At 40.1% G+C, this 14938-nt stretch overlaps 1 protein-coding gene across 1 annotated transcript; it reads right to left on the minus strand.

Annotated features, from left to right (window-relative positions):
* Nucleotides 1–1316: 1316 nt before the first annotated feature.
* LOC140268986 (nucleolin-like) lies at nucleotides 1317–14776 on the minus strand. Its single transcript, XM_072363998.1, has 16 exons — nucleotides 14654–14776; nucleotides 11689–11749; nucleotides 11524–11601; nucleotides 11327–11446; nucleotides 11109–11204; nucleotides 9864–9995; nucleotides 5480–5551; nucleotides 5265–5388; nucleotides 5030–5187; nucleotides 4755–4881; nucleotides 4483–4634; nucleotides 4243–4372; nucleotides 4021–4154; nucleotides 3792–3918; nucleotides 3478–3686; nucleotides 1317–2070 (listed from the first exon to the last, which is right to left on the minus strand). The coding sequence occupies exons 1-16, from the start codon at nucleotides 14666–14668 to the stop codon at nucleotides 2009–2011; spliced, it is 1797 nt and encodes a 598-aa protein (XP_072220099.1). The 5' UTR covers nucleotides 14669–14776; the 3' UTR covers nucleotides 1317–2008.
* Nucleotides 14777–14938: the final 162 nt, after the last annotated feature.

A 14938-nucleotide genomic window follows, 5' to 3' on the forward strand; every position in this document is an offset into this window, starting at 1 on the left:
TATTCATCATTGATAGAAGAGAATAAGAATAATCCCAGGTTTATTTTCAGCACTGTAGCCAGGCTGACAAAGAGTCCAAGCTATGTTGAGCCATGTATTGCTTTAACTCTCAGCAGTGATGATTTCATGAGATTCTTTATAAATAAAATTGTTTCTATCAGAGAGAAGATTAATGGAATCCTTCCCACTATCATCACTAATGTATCATCGAGTACAGCAGCTTTAGAAGTATCTTTAGAACTTGATTTGTATTTAGACGGCTTCTGCCCAGTTGATCTCTCTGAGCTAACAACAGCAATAGTCTCTTCGTTCCCAAACTGCAGGTTTACTTGTTGTTCCCAGAGTTTCTAAAAGTAGAATGGGAGGCAGAGCCTTCAGTTATCAGGCCCCTCTCTTGTGGAATAGGCTGCCAGTAAATGTCCAGGAAGCAGACACCCTTTCCACTTTTAAGATTAGACTTAAAACTTTCCTTTTTGATAAAGCTTATAGTTAGGGATGGCTCAGGTGACCCTGAAACATCCCATAGTTAAGCTGCTATAGGCTTAGACTGCTGGGAGACCTCATCTATCACACCTTTCCTCACTTTGCTCTCTTTTTCCCTGTTTAAATTCTCAAATGATATTATGTATATGTGACATTATTGTGGTAATTAACTTGCATTTCCCTGTTCCAACAGGTATCCTTTGAATGGTGTTATGGTGTTTTTCCCGCTCTTTTCTGTCTTCTCAAACCCCAGCTGGTCGAGGCGGATGGCCACCCTTCCTGATTCTGGTTCTGGGTCTTTCTGTTAAAAGGGAGTCATTACTTTCCACTGTTGCCTCAGGCATGCTCAGGAGATGGGACTGAAAACAAGTTTCTGTGCAATCTGTTGGTTTCCTTAGCTAGGATATTGTTTTTGAATTGGCTCTATATGAATGGATTATTTTGAAATTAATTAATTGGATTTCATAGGATTATGATTACAATAAATCTAATTCCAATTGGCTTGAATTGGACTATATTAAAGTGCCTTGAGATCAAACCCCAAAAACATGGTCAATTTCATTCTAAGGGAGACACACACCCTTCTGTTTTAGCATTGCTTAACTATAGCATGTTAAGGCTGATTTAAACCAAAACTGTGCTGTAGAACTAAGTTTCTGTTCTTTGTGCATCTTGGCTTTTTGTAAATTCCATTTAGCACTACCTCCCATGGGACTCTGCAATCTGTTTGTCAGTTTGAATTTGTTGGCATAGTTGTTGAATTGTGTTGATTTGTGCAATATAAATACAATTGCCTTTCCTTCTGTCCTTGTATTCATTTTTTTTTTCAAAATAATGAAATCATTATTGCATAGCCGTACAGTTTCTTTTAATTTCTTGTAAACTGGTTCATAATTTGAGAAAGCAAGTAGAGGTATTACAATAGGGAAGTATTAGACAACTTCAAAATTATTCATTGTACTCCTTCAGAAATATGTGATTTCAAAATGTAGTTTGGAAAAAAAAATTTAAAATCAAGGTCCAACTATCCAACTTATGTTGGAGACTTTAGTCACATTTCAAAAATCTTTGGAACAAAAAGCAAAACCCAACTGTATTTTGGGACAGTAATCAGTTAGTCTTCCAGACCAGTTGCAGAACAGACATACCTTATGACATGGTAAGTCTTTATTTAAGCTTTTTAGAATCATATATTTAAAAAAACAAAAAAACAGAGGACAGCTGGTTTGGTTTCAAATAAATGTACCTTAACAGTAGGAAATTATATCATCTGATCACGGTTCTTTTGAGTTTTCATATGTAGACAATGAATGATTTAAAGTACAAAATAGGAAAACTAAAATTAGAGGATGTAAAAAGTACAATGACTGATGATATGATCATAGACAACATGATACAATACAAACAATGTGTTATGTTTTACACCAAAACATTCAACCAATCAAGCTCAACGCAGCATGAGAGTGCATACAGACTCTAATTTGATTAATCAGGGGAACATTGTGGTAATCTTGTTCCAATACATTTAATTTTCACATTTCACTTCTTTAACAGCATCCTGTGAAACAATCGTTCCATGTCCTCTTCCTGAAAGACACAATGAAAGAGTGTGAACATATAAACATACTTTCATTTTATTTTTTCAATGTTGCTATTTCAACATTTACAAATCAACTTATAAAAAATGAAAAAGCAAAACCAATGACAGGTTTAATACATGTGTATTGTGTTGAAGTTGGCGTGCTAGGCAAGCTCAGACATTTATGTATTACCACTATTTGGTGCACCAACAGAGACTGATTTAAATCTAAGATTAGTTCTAATTGTAATTATATGAAATTGATTAGAAATAGAGAATTCAGTGAAAAGCAGTAATCTAGCCTAATTATCTCAGGGAGTCCTGATTACCATAAACTGTAGTTCAACAAAGATTGGATACAGTGTAATGCATCTCTTCATGTTGTTACGGTGACACGCCTGTCTTCTGGGAGGCACATAAGCTTTAGAACTCTTTAGCACTGATGATCTGAAAGCCGTTACTTATAATCCATGTTTATGTTTATGCATTTAGCAGACGCTTTCATCCAAAGTGATTTACACTCATATCCCTGGTAGGAAGGTATAAGTAGGTGTTGCCTAAGGACCCCTACTGGAGGTAGTACCTTTCATGCGGGGGGACTCAAACCCCAGTCACCCACATGAAAGGCCTCTTACCACTACACTATCCAATCATTTAAACCATCACTGTACTCATGAGGACTCAGAGAAGCTCCAATTTCTCCTCTGACAAAAACTTGTTAATTTAACTAATGTAATGTAATTGCATAAAAGAAGAGTAACGTAAATAAAAGCACAGTAAGGAAAAAAATACAATGCATGTCTGGCAGCAGCTGAACTCATCCTTCAGATTTCCCACTGGAGTGAGAGAAAAAAAATAAATAAATCAGCACAGTTTGTCTCCACACAATCTGTGGCACTGTGGAACGTTCAATACATTCTCCTAACTTCTTCTTTGGGACAGATCATTATACATGTAAATATAGATACTTGAATAGCTAGTTTGTCAGATGATGCAGCGATAATTCTCTCTGACCAATCACCAGGCTGCAGTGTTTCTACATCATATAGTACCAGTTCAGTTTCCTCGGAACCATGCCTGAGGTAGTACCATCAGCTTTACGCTGTACCTCAGTTCATCTGGTCAGCTTTATCACCATCTTCTGTCACATTCTTTCATATTGCAAGAACAGCATTTTGTTTATTTCTCATTATTACGTGTCATGGTGATATGTGACCATGTATAAACATGGTATGTTTTCCATGCTGAACTGCAATTCTCCTTTATATATATTTTTTTCCCGTAGAAAAAAAAAGATTATTTAAACAGTGAATCTGGCTACATTGTTTTTAAATGTATTTCTTATGTACTCAATCTCAATCTTTGTCCACCTCCTCATACTAAGTCTTTTTCTACAGCAGTAAGGAAGGCAATACCTCTGACTTTTCCACCTCGTCCCCCTCTGTTGGCTCCCACGCCTGAGGACTGTTTACTGGGACGCCCTGCCACGCCTCTTTTGCCACCTTTTTCACCCTTGGGTTTTGCATAAGCCACAGTCACTTTTCTGCCATCTATCTCACAGTCCTCCATGGCTTCTTTGGTAGCTGTGCAATGTTCTTCGCTCTCAAATTCCACAAAACCAAACCTGAAATGCACGAAAAAAAATTATAATTTGTAAAAGTACAGGTGACAAAAACTTGAAATCTTTTTGATAGTTACCACACTTAAATGACAAATTCATGCTAACAACCTCTTTGAAGGTCCTGTATCCTTATTCACAGCGACTCTTGCACTGAGGGCTCCTTCAAAGGCACTTTTTAGTGTCTCTGCAGTCGTCTTCTCAGCAAGGCCCACCACAATCAAAGTTTTTGATTGGACTAAAGTGGAAAATAAACATTTTTAGTTGTTATCTGTAACTGTAGACAGAAACTGAATTTTGGGGGTGGGGGGTGGGTTGTCCGCTAATCAGTCACAAACACCTTTTTCGTTCTCTGGTTTTGTTCTTGTGTCACAGAATTGCACTTTGGGTGCTCTCTTGCAGATCTTAATATTTTGGGATGACTGCAAGGCTGTTTCAGCATCTGCTACAGTCCCGAACTCAATAAATGCATATCTGCAGAGAAACAAATATTTATTGAAAAATAATTTACAATACTTTCTTCATTAGTTAAAACACAAATAAATGGAGCGTAAGGACTTACCCTCTAGGCTTTCCTTTGCTCTGAGGTATACTGATGCTAACGGCTTTCTGGAAGACATTCTTCAGATATTTTTCTTTCACGTTGTAAGACAAATTGCTCAGAAATAAGGTGTTATTTGGAGGAGCTTCAGCTGTGAGAATGAAGAAAATCTCTTTAATAAAAGGTCAAATGCTAAAGTACAAATAAGAAACAGAAAAGTATAACTGAATTTTAGTATAATTCCAACAATCAGTGACTTACCCTTTGTTTTGTTACTGTCAGCATTAGCTTTAGGCACATTAGGTTCTCCTACAGTGTCTACAATCAAAACCCGGCCTTGGATCTTAGCTCCTTGTCTTTTCTCATGTACTTTCTGAGCAATCTTTTTATTTCTAAACTCCACAAAGGCAATACTGTTGAAAAAAAGAAAGGCATTTAATTTAGTGCATCATAAAAATATCAATTCAATTAGAAATCAGTGAAGTATGTTCCACTCATTTGACACCCTTTTAGGTTACAGAGTGAACTCTCACCCTTGAATTGGCTCTTTAGCTCCACCAGGAAACCGAACAGCAATTGCTTTGCGGAAAATTTTCAGGATATCTTTTTTTGTTGCATTGTATGGCACATTTTTTAGGAACAAACATCTGGCATCTTTGACTGAGGAAAAAAAGAAGAAAAAATAAATAAAAATTGGGACAGTCGCACCGTCCTAATCTTTATTGCATTTTGAATCTGTACCTGGTCACATTTAACATCAAATTTGAATATTGAGCAATCAAGATTGCAAAATTCGTATACTTTATACCTTTTTTGTCCAGTGGGGGAGCTTTCACCTTTTCTTTGTCCTCACTTTTAACCTTTGCTTTGGCGATCTTCACTGGCTTATCAAGGACTTTTTCTCCATTCAGTGTCAAAGCTTTAGCCAAGTCCATTTCTGAGGCCAAATCTACAAATGCATGTTTTCTACAACAGCAGAAATTCTCAACTCAGCACTTAATGTGGAAAACATACAGAAAAACCAGACATCAAAACGTACTCACCTGGACTGGTCTAATCGGATGTCATGAAACAGTAGACTTTGTGTCATGAACCATTTTGCTAATGAATGTTTGATTTCTTCGGATGTTTTAGAAGTGTTAAGGTTTCCAACAAAAAGACAGAAGCCTGCAATGAAATAACAGAGTGAAATGTGTGAAGGCAACAATCAAAAGAGTGTTATGTACCCTAAAAAAACAACATTTGGCAGAGTTTATACCATCATTGATGAGCTTAGTTTTCTTTGATGGGGAAGTCTCAGTGGCAGGTTCCGCCTTCCGTTTCCCATTTACTGCAGGTGATAGAAGATGTGTTATTTTAAACCATGCCACAGCTAGTGTGTAAGCAGTGTCCAAATTTGATGCTTTTGTGTGGTTTTACACACATCTTATGGAGACCTAATTATCTACAATAACTGTCTAAGTGACCTATGTGAAGTCATTTGGTTCAATAGCTCAATGTTTGATAAGAGTTCATTGTTTTTGACTTAGGATTGCTTACGAGTGGATCTGGTCAGATCCAAAATATTCAACACTCATTGTTTAATTGTTTAATCCATTGTTTTTTTTTGGACCGTTTAATAAGCACAGAAATAAGAGCAGACATTTCTCAGCCCCTGGCTTTCCTTAGTGTATCTGATCCATAAGTGCCACATCGGACCCGTGAGTGGCTGTTTCCAGCGCAAGACCTGGGTGTCACAGGTGATTTGACAGTAAGTTGATTCATATCATAAAATCCATGAAACACATAGAAGTCAGCTGGAAGTATCTGGCTGGCAGCCATAAGTGTCCAAATGATCTAATTCTAAAGAAAATAACCTTCAGTACTACCTTTAGCATAGGAAACACTGAGCCATCCTGTATGGTGAAAAAAAGAGACAATACCGTTCCACAATTTTTGCAGCTGGAACTTTCAATCTGATGCTTCATTATTTTCATCAAGTCGTACAAATAGCTGGGGAAGCTGTCATCCAGGAAAGCAGCAGGCCCGGACAAGGTGTGTCCAAGACTACTGATGACCTGCACTGCAGAACTGGGGGAACCATTACAACGGATCTTCAACCTTAGCCTGCAGCTAGGGAGAGTGCCCACCCTCTGGAAGACATCCTGCATTGTTCTGGTTCCTAAAAAGAAGCGAGCTGAATGATTTCCAGCCAGTGGCACTCACTTCACACCTAATGAAGACGTTGGAGCGGCTCTTCCACAGTCTCCTCAGACCCCAAGTGCAACACGCCCAGGACTGCCTGCAGTTCGTCTACCAGACAGGTGTTGGTGTGGAGGATGCAATCCTCTACCTGCGACACTCAGTGTGGTTACATGCGGGCAATCGGATCGAATTAATGGCTAAATTACAATAAGATTGAGTTATTCAGCTCATGTAACAAGCTTAATCCGACAAGAAATCGAATCGGATCGGGTTACTTGAGATCGAATTGAGACCCTGGGATAACTCGATCCGATTGCCCACTTAACGTGCCTGGAGACAACAGTGGAGAGGATCAAACGTTCTGCACATGCTCGAGATTTTTTCCCGCGATCGTCACCCGGAAGTCGAAGGAGACGATATTACTGTTGTTGTCGCCAAAGTCAGAAAGAAACAAACAACGCGATGGAGAAAGCGCCGTTGTGCATGGCGTTTGTGCCATAACCAGCTCATCACAAATGTAGAGGGACGTAGCTTCATCTTGCTCTTCGTTCGCCATCTTTCTCGAATGCCTTAGTTTTGTTGTTGTTGGTGGACGTCAACAGGAAGTGGCTCTATTAGCGATAGTTGAAATGGGTACAGCACCACTTATCTACTGTGGTATTGCATGCTTTGTGCCAGTGATTCGATTCATTCACCGCCATGTAACAAAGGATAATTACCCTTGCTCAGATAAGGAGCATAACCCAACTATAGCTATAATCGAGTTAATCTCATCATGTAGACCCACTGACTGAGTATACTCCCATCTGGGTAAGGGAAGAGGCTAGAGTTGCACAATACCCACGATACCCGCGATGTCAAATCGTAACGGTTCCTACTATACTAGAAATTCTACACGACGGTACTATCGTGGATTACTATACTACCCAAGCCAGTTTCCGCTAAAACACCTGCAGAGACACCCGGGAGTGAGTCAGAGGCGTTCGCAGAAAGCAGTTTTATTTAGAATTTTCTTGCGTTTCACAAGTCTAACTTCCTGTCTGCGTCATCCGCACCAAAACAAAAGCTTAAATAAAATGGATAAAAAATTAAAAGAATCCAGAGCAGCATATCGTCATATTTTACAGGACCACAACAAAAAATTCAGAGAAAAAATGTAACAGAAGATGAAACAAGATTTGACATTGCTGATCGGATGCAGCAGCAGCATCTCTCTGGCTGAGGAGAACTCCCAGGCCGAGGGGTCACACTAATCTCTCGCCCCCCCAAAACTATGGTTGGGGGCTGCATTGAGCCAGGTTGCTTCGCTAAATGGTGAGAGGGTCAAGTGTGTCATCAGAACAGACTGTTTTCATAGTCCTATAGTCTACCCAATTAACCATTTAAAAAAAACCCAAAAAAAAACAAAAAAAAAAACCTTGACAGTAGATTGTGGTATTTCATGTTTTCTGTTGAACTGATATCGAGAAAGAATTAAAATTTTATTTTTATTGGGCAAATTTAAAAACAATGTTTTGAGAAAATATTTCTGCAAGTGCAGTGGTTAAGTTCACGTTAAAACTAGGCCTACCGCCTACGTTATGTAGCCTAAAGTTTATCTACACAAGAATTTTCAAACTGTTGTGTGGAAATTTTTCTGAATAAAATGTTTCTCAACATTATTCCCCCTCTGGTTTTTTCACAAATCGCACCCTGTATATATTATATATATGTTTCAATTTTAACTTTTTAATGAATATTATTCATAAAAATATTTGTTTCAGTGTAATTCTTACTTCACCAGTTTTATGTTTATCATGCACCAAACAACATTGTACAAGTTATAAATACTTAATTAATTACGTATAAACACATTGCAGTTCATAAAAAAAATAATAATAAAAAAAGGCAGCAGTATCGCGATAATACCCAGAACCGTGATACTTTGTCTGGTATCGTATCGTGGTTACTTATATTGGTATTGTGACAGTTCTAGAAGATTCTCTTCTCCAGTACCTTTAACACCATTCATCCCCCTATGTTTCAAGGCAAACTGAACAGATCCAGCTACCTCACAGACAGGCTACAGTATGTCTGAAGGACACCACGTCTGACACTGTGGTCAGCAGCACTGGAGCTACCCAGGGCACAGTGTTGGCTCCTTTTCTCTTTACCCTGTACACCTCGGGCTTCTGTCACAACTCAGAGCTGTGTCACATACAGAAGTACACCGATGACACAGCCATCGTTGGATGCATCAGAGACGACAGAGAGGAGGAGTATCGGAGTCTGGTGGGGGGCTTTACTGTTTGGTCCCGCACAAACCACCTAGAGCTCAACACCTCTAAGACAAGGGAGTTAGTCATAGACTTTGGGAGGCCCAGACCGAAGCTGAGACCAGTAATACTAGAGGGAGCTATATCTTGGGCTGTGGCTGGACAACAAACTGGACTGGTCAATACACACCTGTCACCTGTATGGGAAGACACAAGGCAGGATGTATTTCCTAAGGAGACTGCGGCCTTTCAACATCCGCAGCAAACTGCTGTCGATGTTTAACCAGTCTGTGGTTGCCAGTGTTCTCTTTTACACTGCTGTGTGCTGGGGGGTAGGGCAGCACATCCAGCTACTAATAGGGGTGTGACGAGATCTTGTGTTAAAAATCTGTCTCGCGAGATTTGTGAGCTATCCAAACTTCTATTTGTGGCCTGTGGGGGCAGTAATGCGCCTTCGCTATGTCCAGCCTGCCAGAACCTAAAGAAGGAGAAGGAAAAAAAGAGGAGCAGAAGCAGCAAGCAGCAAGCAGCCAGAATGAAAATACCAGTATTATCATTGAAGATGCCCACGCCACTTTCAAATCGTTTGTTTGGCAGCATTTTGGGTACCTAGCGTAAATGATAAATGGCAGTAGAGTGACTGATAAGACACGGACAAAATGCAAGCATTGTATGAAAATAATGCCGTACACTGCGGCTAATATAAAGAAATATTTGAACTTTTTAAACGTTTTTTAAATTTTAGTTTTAAGCACCCTCTTTCCTATTGTATCATATAAGCTGCTGGAGACTGAATTTCCCAGAGGGAGTCATCCCAAAGGGATCAATAAAGTTGAGTCTAAGTCTACGTCTACTAAGTACAATTTGAGTGGATAAATATGAGGAGAGGAGGCTAATTATGAGCAGTCACTCGAAAAGATTTGAAAAGTTTTCTGGCTTCTTTATTATAGGATGGTTTGTGAACAGACAACGATATTATTGTTTCTGTACATTGGTGGGTTTTGATGTAGTGACTGTCTGTGTGGTCCTATAAAGCATATAAAGTATGGAAGCCAGGATATGATGCAAACACTTGACAGCAAAAATCAGTGTTTTGTGAACAGCAAAAGTCTGTACTCGGGACAGTGGACGTAGACTAATGTTCTGCAGTGAATGGCAAAATGGCAACGACAACTATATGTAAATTCTTGAGAGGCCACTTACCCACTGTGTCCTCGTTTCCACTAGATTCCTTCTTGATACCCTCACACTGTCCTCTTTTATTATTTTTCTTCCAGGTTACACCTACAGTGGGGGTACTTTCATTGTCCTCATCTATGGGGACCTTTTGAGATTCTAAAAAAAAAAAAAAAAAGAAGAAGCAAAATCAAAGGTAGCATCGTGAACTTTTTTTCAAATGGGGATCTTGTAACGGGTGGTGTATGGACCCAATTGCAGTACAAAGGAGTCAGAAGACAGTGGTAAAAAGTTCAAGGCTTTACTGAAACTCTGGCAGACAGACAAACGGTTTAGAAACCGGCAAACAGGAATCAGGAGAGGAGAGGAGAGGCAAAGTTCTTGGTCAGGGACAGGCGAGGTCGGTACCGGTAAAGCTGGCAGGAGAACGCTGGAAAGACTTGCAGGGCAAAGAACAATCTGGCAAAGGATAGAGTGTGGAGCTGGTGACTATATGCTGGGCTGATTGCATGTGATGAGAGACAGCTGTGTGCACAGGTGAGTGGAGTTAACTGATGAGGTGTGTGAGACTGACAGGCTGAGTGGGGCAGAAGCAGGATCAATGGAAAATTACTGATGGTTGGATGACTAAACTGTGACAGATCTTGAATTAATTTAAGATGTTAAAGAAAAAATCTCTAGAACCTGCGCTTTATTGTGTACTTAAAAATGTTTCTCATGGAGCAACATGTACAGAGCCCTTTGATCTGTGAAACTGAGGAGTGAATATTAAACTCTTAATTATACACCCTGTTACATCTTTTTTCCCTTCTCACTTTTTTTTGGAGGTGAGCGCCGCGGACGCAAGCTGTCTTTGTCTCCTCTGTTCTTCATCTTCCTGCTTGCTTGCCAAACACTTTTTCTGCGCCACAAGTGGTGTGCTATCATCTTTCTTTTTAGTCACAAAAGTAATAATTCACTCATATATTTGAACAACAATAACTTTATTATATTGAGGGCTCAGCGTGCATAAATGAAATGCTCATCACACAAATAACCAGACCAAAATAACATTTTGAGCCAGACATCATCTGTGCAGATGTGACGCAAAATCTGTATTTCTAAATAAATAATAGGCTGTCATAGGGATGGAGTGATTTTCGATCGGATCATCTATCGGCGTTTGACAGTGACCACGATCGAATGATCTGAAGACAGGGCCGATTTCACATCCCTAATTCACTGTAATACTTCTCGGATACATTTATGTGGGGGTGATATGTTTGACATTACCTTGGTCATCTCCCATCTCTTGCTCCATCTTTGTCTCTGGAATCTGGCTGGGACCTACAGCTGTGCCAGCTGAGGAGATGATCTGCATCTGTTTTTCTGGTAAAAACATCCAACCCATCATTTAATAATACTGTACAACTAGAACTTTACTGATAACAGCATTACATTGGTTGAATAGAAATTCATGAAATGCAGAAGTGCCCTGTAAACATCCTTACCTTTTCCCATCATCTGATCATTTGTTCCATCACCCTCTTCTTCCTCATTCTCCTCCTCCCAAGATACAGTTACTGTGGGGGTGTTTCTTTTCACTTCTATGATGGTGTTCATCTGAAGATCTTCAAAGACATTTTCATTACAGACACAGCTCAAAATTTTCTATCAGACAGAAAGGGGTTATAGGTTCAAACAGTACCTTCTTCATCTTTCTCCAGTTTCATCTCCACTTCTGTGCTCATCAGTTCACTGGAGGAGACAGTCTCCGTGTCCCCCCCTGGAGCAATCATTAACAATTTAGCTATTGCTCCTGAAACAACCATATTTATTTTGAATAATCAGTTGTTTGAATTAAATGACTTACCATGGTTAACCTTATCTTCCTCTTCTATATCTTTATTTTGTCTTTTGCTAAGCCACGTAGTCTGTAACAAAAAAGAAAGATGAATATATGGTCCTGCCTTCAGGACAAGGGTTTATGTTTATGTTTACGCATTTAGCAGACGCTTTTATCCAAATTACAAATGAGGATATAACATTACAGCTACATACATCAAAGCTACATACATCAAAGCTAACAATAAGCTACATAGAAGGGAACCGCTAGTCATACTCTGTCAGAGGTGACAGGGGTGACAGTGTAGAGATAGAGTGCAGGTATAGAGGGAAGGACAGAAAGATAAAGTGTAGTGGAGGGGGTAGGGAAGTACAGAGTAAGTGCTAGGATATGAGATGTTCTCTGAAGAGCTGGGTTTTCAAGAGTTGCTTGAACATAGACAGGGACACCCCGGTTCCAGTAGCACTCGGAACATTCCACCATCGTGGAACGACACATGAAAAGAGTCTGGATTGTCTTAAGCGTGGTGTAGGCAATCCTGTGACAACCGGAGTGACCAAGTTGTGACATAAGCCTTTGCAAGAGCATTCAAGTAGATGGGAGCTGTTCCATTAAGCACTTTGTAGGCTAACATTAGTGACTTGAATTTGATGCAGGTGGCTAAGGGTTGCCAGCGGAGCTCAATGAACCGAGGGGTAACGTGTGCTCTTTTCAGCTGATCGAAGACCAGACGCGCAGCCGCGTTCTGGACCATCTGCAGAGGTTTCACAGCACAGGCTGGGAGACCAGTTAGGAGAGCATTACAGTAGTCAAGGCGGGAGATGACCATTGCTTTCACCAAGAGCTGGTTGGCGTGTTGGGTTAGGTATGGCCTGATCTTTCTTATGTTTAGCAAAGTGAAGCGGCACGATCAAACGGAGGTAACATGATATTTAAAGGTTAGATGTTCATCAATCATGACACTCAAGTTTCTAGCTACCTTTGATGGAGCAAGAGATATGGATTCGGTTTGGATGCAGATGCTGTGGTGTATGGTTGGTTTGGCTGGGAAGACAAGCAGTTCAGTTTTAGAGAGGTTAAGTTGGAGCTGATGGGCTTTCATCCATGTTGATATGTCAGAGAGACAGTCTGAGATTCGTGCTGAGACCGTGTGGTCGTCAGGTGGGAATGACAGATAAAGCTGGGTATCGTCAGCATAACATTGGTATGAGAAGCCATGTGACTGGATGATCTGGCCCAGTGAGGTGGTGTATATGGCGATGGCTACATGTGAGAAGTTTAGATACACAGCTCTCAGTAAGAGGGGTGAATGAAGAAAATGATGCAGTACTTCTGCATGCCGATTTTGTGGTATAAGGTTCAGGTGTGGGCAGTTCGATAAACTGTTTGTTTATAGCTACCACGTTGTCAATAAAGAATGAGGCAAAGGTGTCTGCCGTCAGATTGGTAGCAGGCGGCGGAGGATTACGTAGAATTTTGAAGGTGGAAAAAAGTTTCCTGGTGTCAGTATTACTGTGAATCTTGTCAATGTAGAAAGACTTTTTTTCATCAGTGACACTGGATTAGAATGATGATAGTAGTGCCTGGAATTTGGTTAGATCTGCAGAATCTTTTGATTTGTGCCATTTCTTTTTGGCAGCTCTGAGGGTGGTGCGCAGCGATCGGAGGGTATCATTAAGCCAAGGGTGGGACTGGGAAGATCAAGCAGATTTGATGGATATAGGACACAGACTATCCAAACATGAGCTCAGTGTAGAGCAAAGGGACTCCGTGGTATCATTAACCTCAAGGGAGGAGAATGTGCTGGAGGTCAGAAGAGCGGAGGCAACAACGGAGGAGAAGCGGGTGGGTGGAAGGTTGCGGCGGAAAGAAAACCATAGGGGTGGAAGCAGAGAGTTTTCTCGGGAGACTCACTCTGAACCGGATGAAATAGTGGTCAGAAAAGTGCAAAGGTGTGAAAGATAGGGCCTCTGTGGCACAGTTTCTAATGAAAATTAGATCTAGCTCTTTGCCAGCTTCATGAGTCGGAGGACTGCAAACCAGTTGTAGCTCAAATGAGTGTATTAATGACAGAAACTCTGAAGAGTTAGGACTATCAAGGTGGATATTCATATCAACAAGGACCATTATGGGTCAGTCATGCTCAGGGATGGAAGAGAGCAAGGTGTCTTGTAGAGGCCAGGATGGGTTAGAGGTCAGGGTGACAAGAACAATAAATTAGCGTTCAGAGAACAAGAATATGAAGTAATCTAACAGACTCTAAGCGTTTAGGGGATATCAAAACTGCCCAACGTTCTGGAAAGGTTGTCCATAATTTCGGAGAACATTGGATGAACCAAAACACGCAACTGAAAACCAACGTTTGTTTGACGTTATATCCACGCTAAAACAGCCAACAATTTAACAACAAAACAATAAAAAAATTTAACAATAAAAAAACATTAATACAACTGAACACTTAGGGAACATAGAGGAACCACACATACAACTAAAAACTAACATGACATTAATGACAAACCAACTAACTGTGGAGTAACGTTACTGTGACCGTGAAAAAAGTAGTCGTGAGCAAAGCTGATGTTTCTGTTTAAGTAATTCATCTCTCGTGGGATGTCTGGGTTACAGCCCTAAACCCCAAATTATTCTAATAATTCTAGTATGTACTCAGCAAATAAAAGTAACAAATATTCCCAGTAAAGAGGCTTAACCCTGTAACTTGTGCATTTGCTGAATTACGGGTTGTACTTCACAATTACATACGTAATGTTGTCGTAACAACAAGGTACCAACATAAAACCAAACTGCTTGGTTGTAAAATTGGAAATAAACTACTTCAAAATGTGCCTCTATGAAGGAGAACTCTGGACTCTTCATGAGCGAACCAAATGTTAGCTTGTTAGTTTGCAGGAAGACCAAACAACGGTTAGCTTAACAATCCACTCAACAAGCTAAAAGCCCGGTTAATGTAAATATAATTTAATTTCATTCTTACAAGTGTCTTCGCCATATTGTGTATTCAAACAGCGCACACCAAAAGCTGGTACAAAAAGTCGCGACCACAGCACACGTGTGCTCAGCTAAAAACAACCACATGCCACAGTTTGAAAGTACCGACTGCGCCTGCGTATAATTTGTACTACGGAAGCCCACAAGGTGGGATCTCTTCAGGTTCGTTAATACGATTTAACAGCTACAATTAGAAATTGTTCATCTAAATGTTGGAGCTTTAACTTTTATTAGCCCATATTTGCTAAATATTAGATAGAGTTGAATGATC

Source organism: Leuresthes tenuis, unplaced genomic scaffold (genome assembly GCF_036924035.1).
Source record: "Leuresthes tenuis unplaced genomic scaffold, fLeuTen1.0.hap1 SCAF_14, whole genome shotgun sequence".
In the NCBI taxonomy this organism is placed as follows: domain Eukaryota; kingdom Metazoa; phylum Chordata; class Actinopteri; order Atheriniformes; family Atherinopsidae; genus Leuresthes; species Leuresthes tenuis.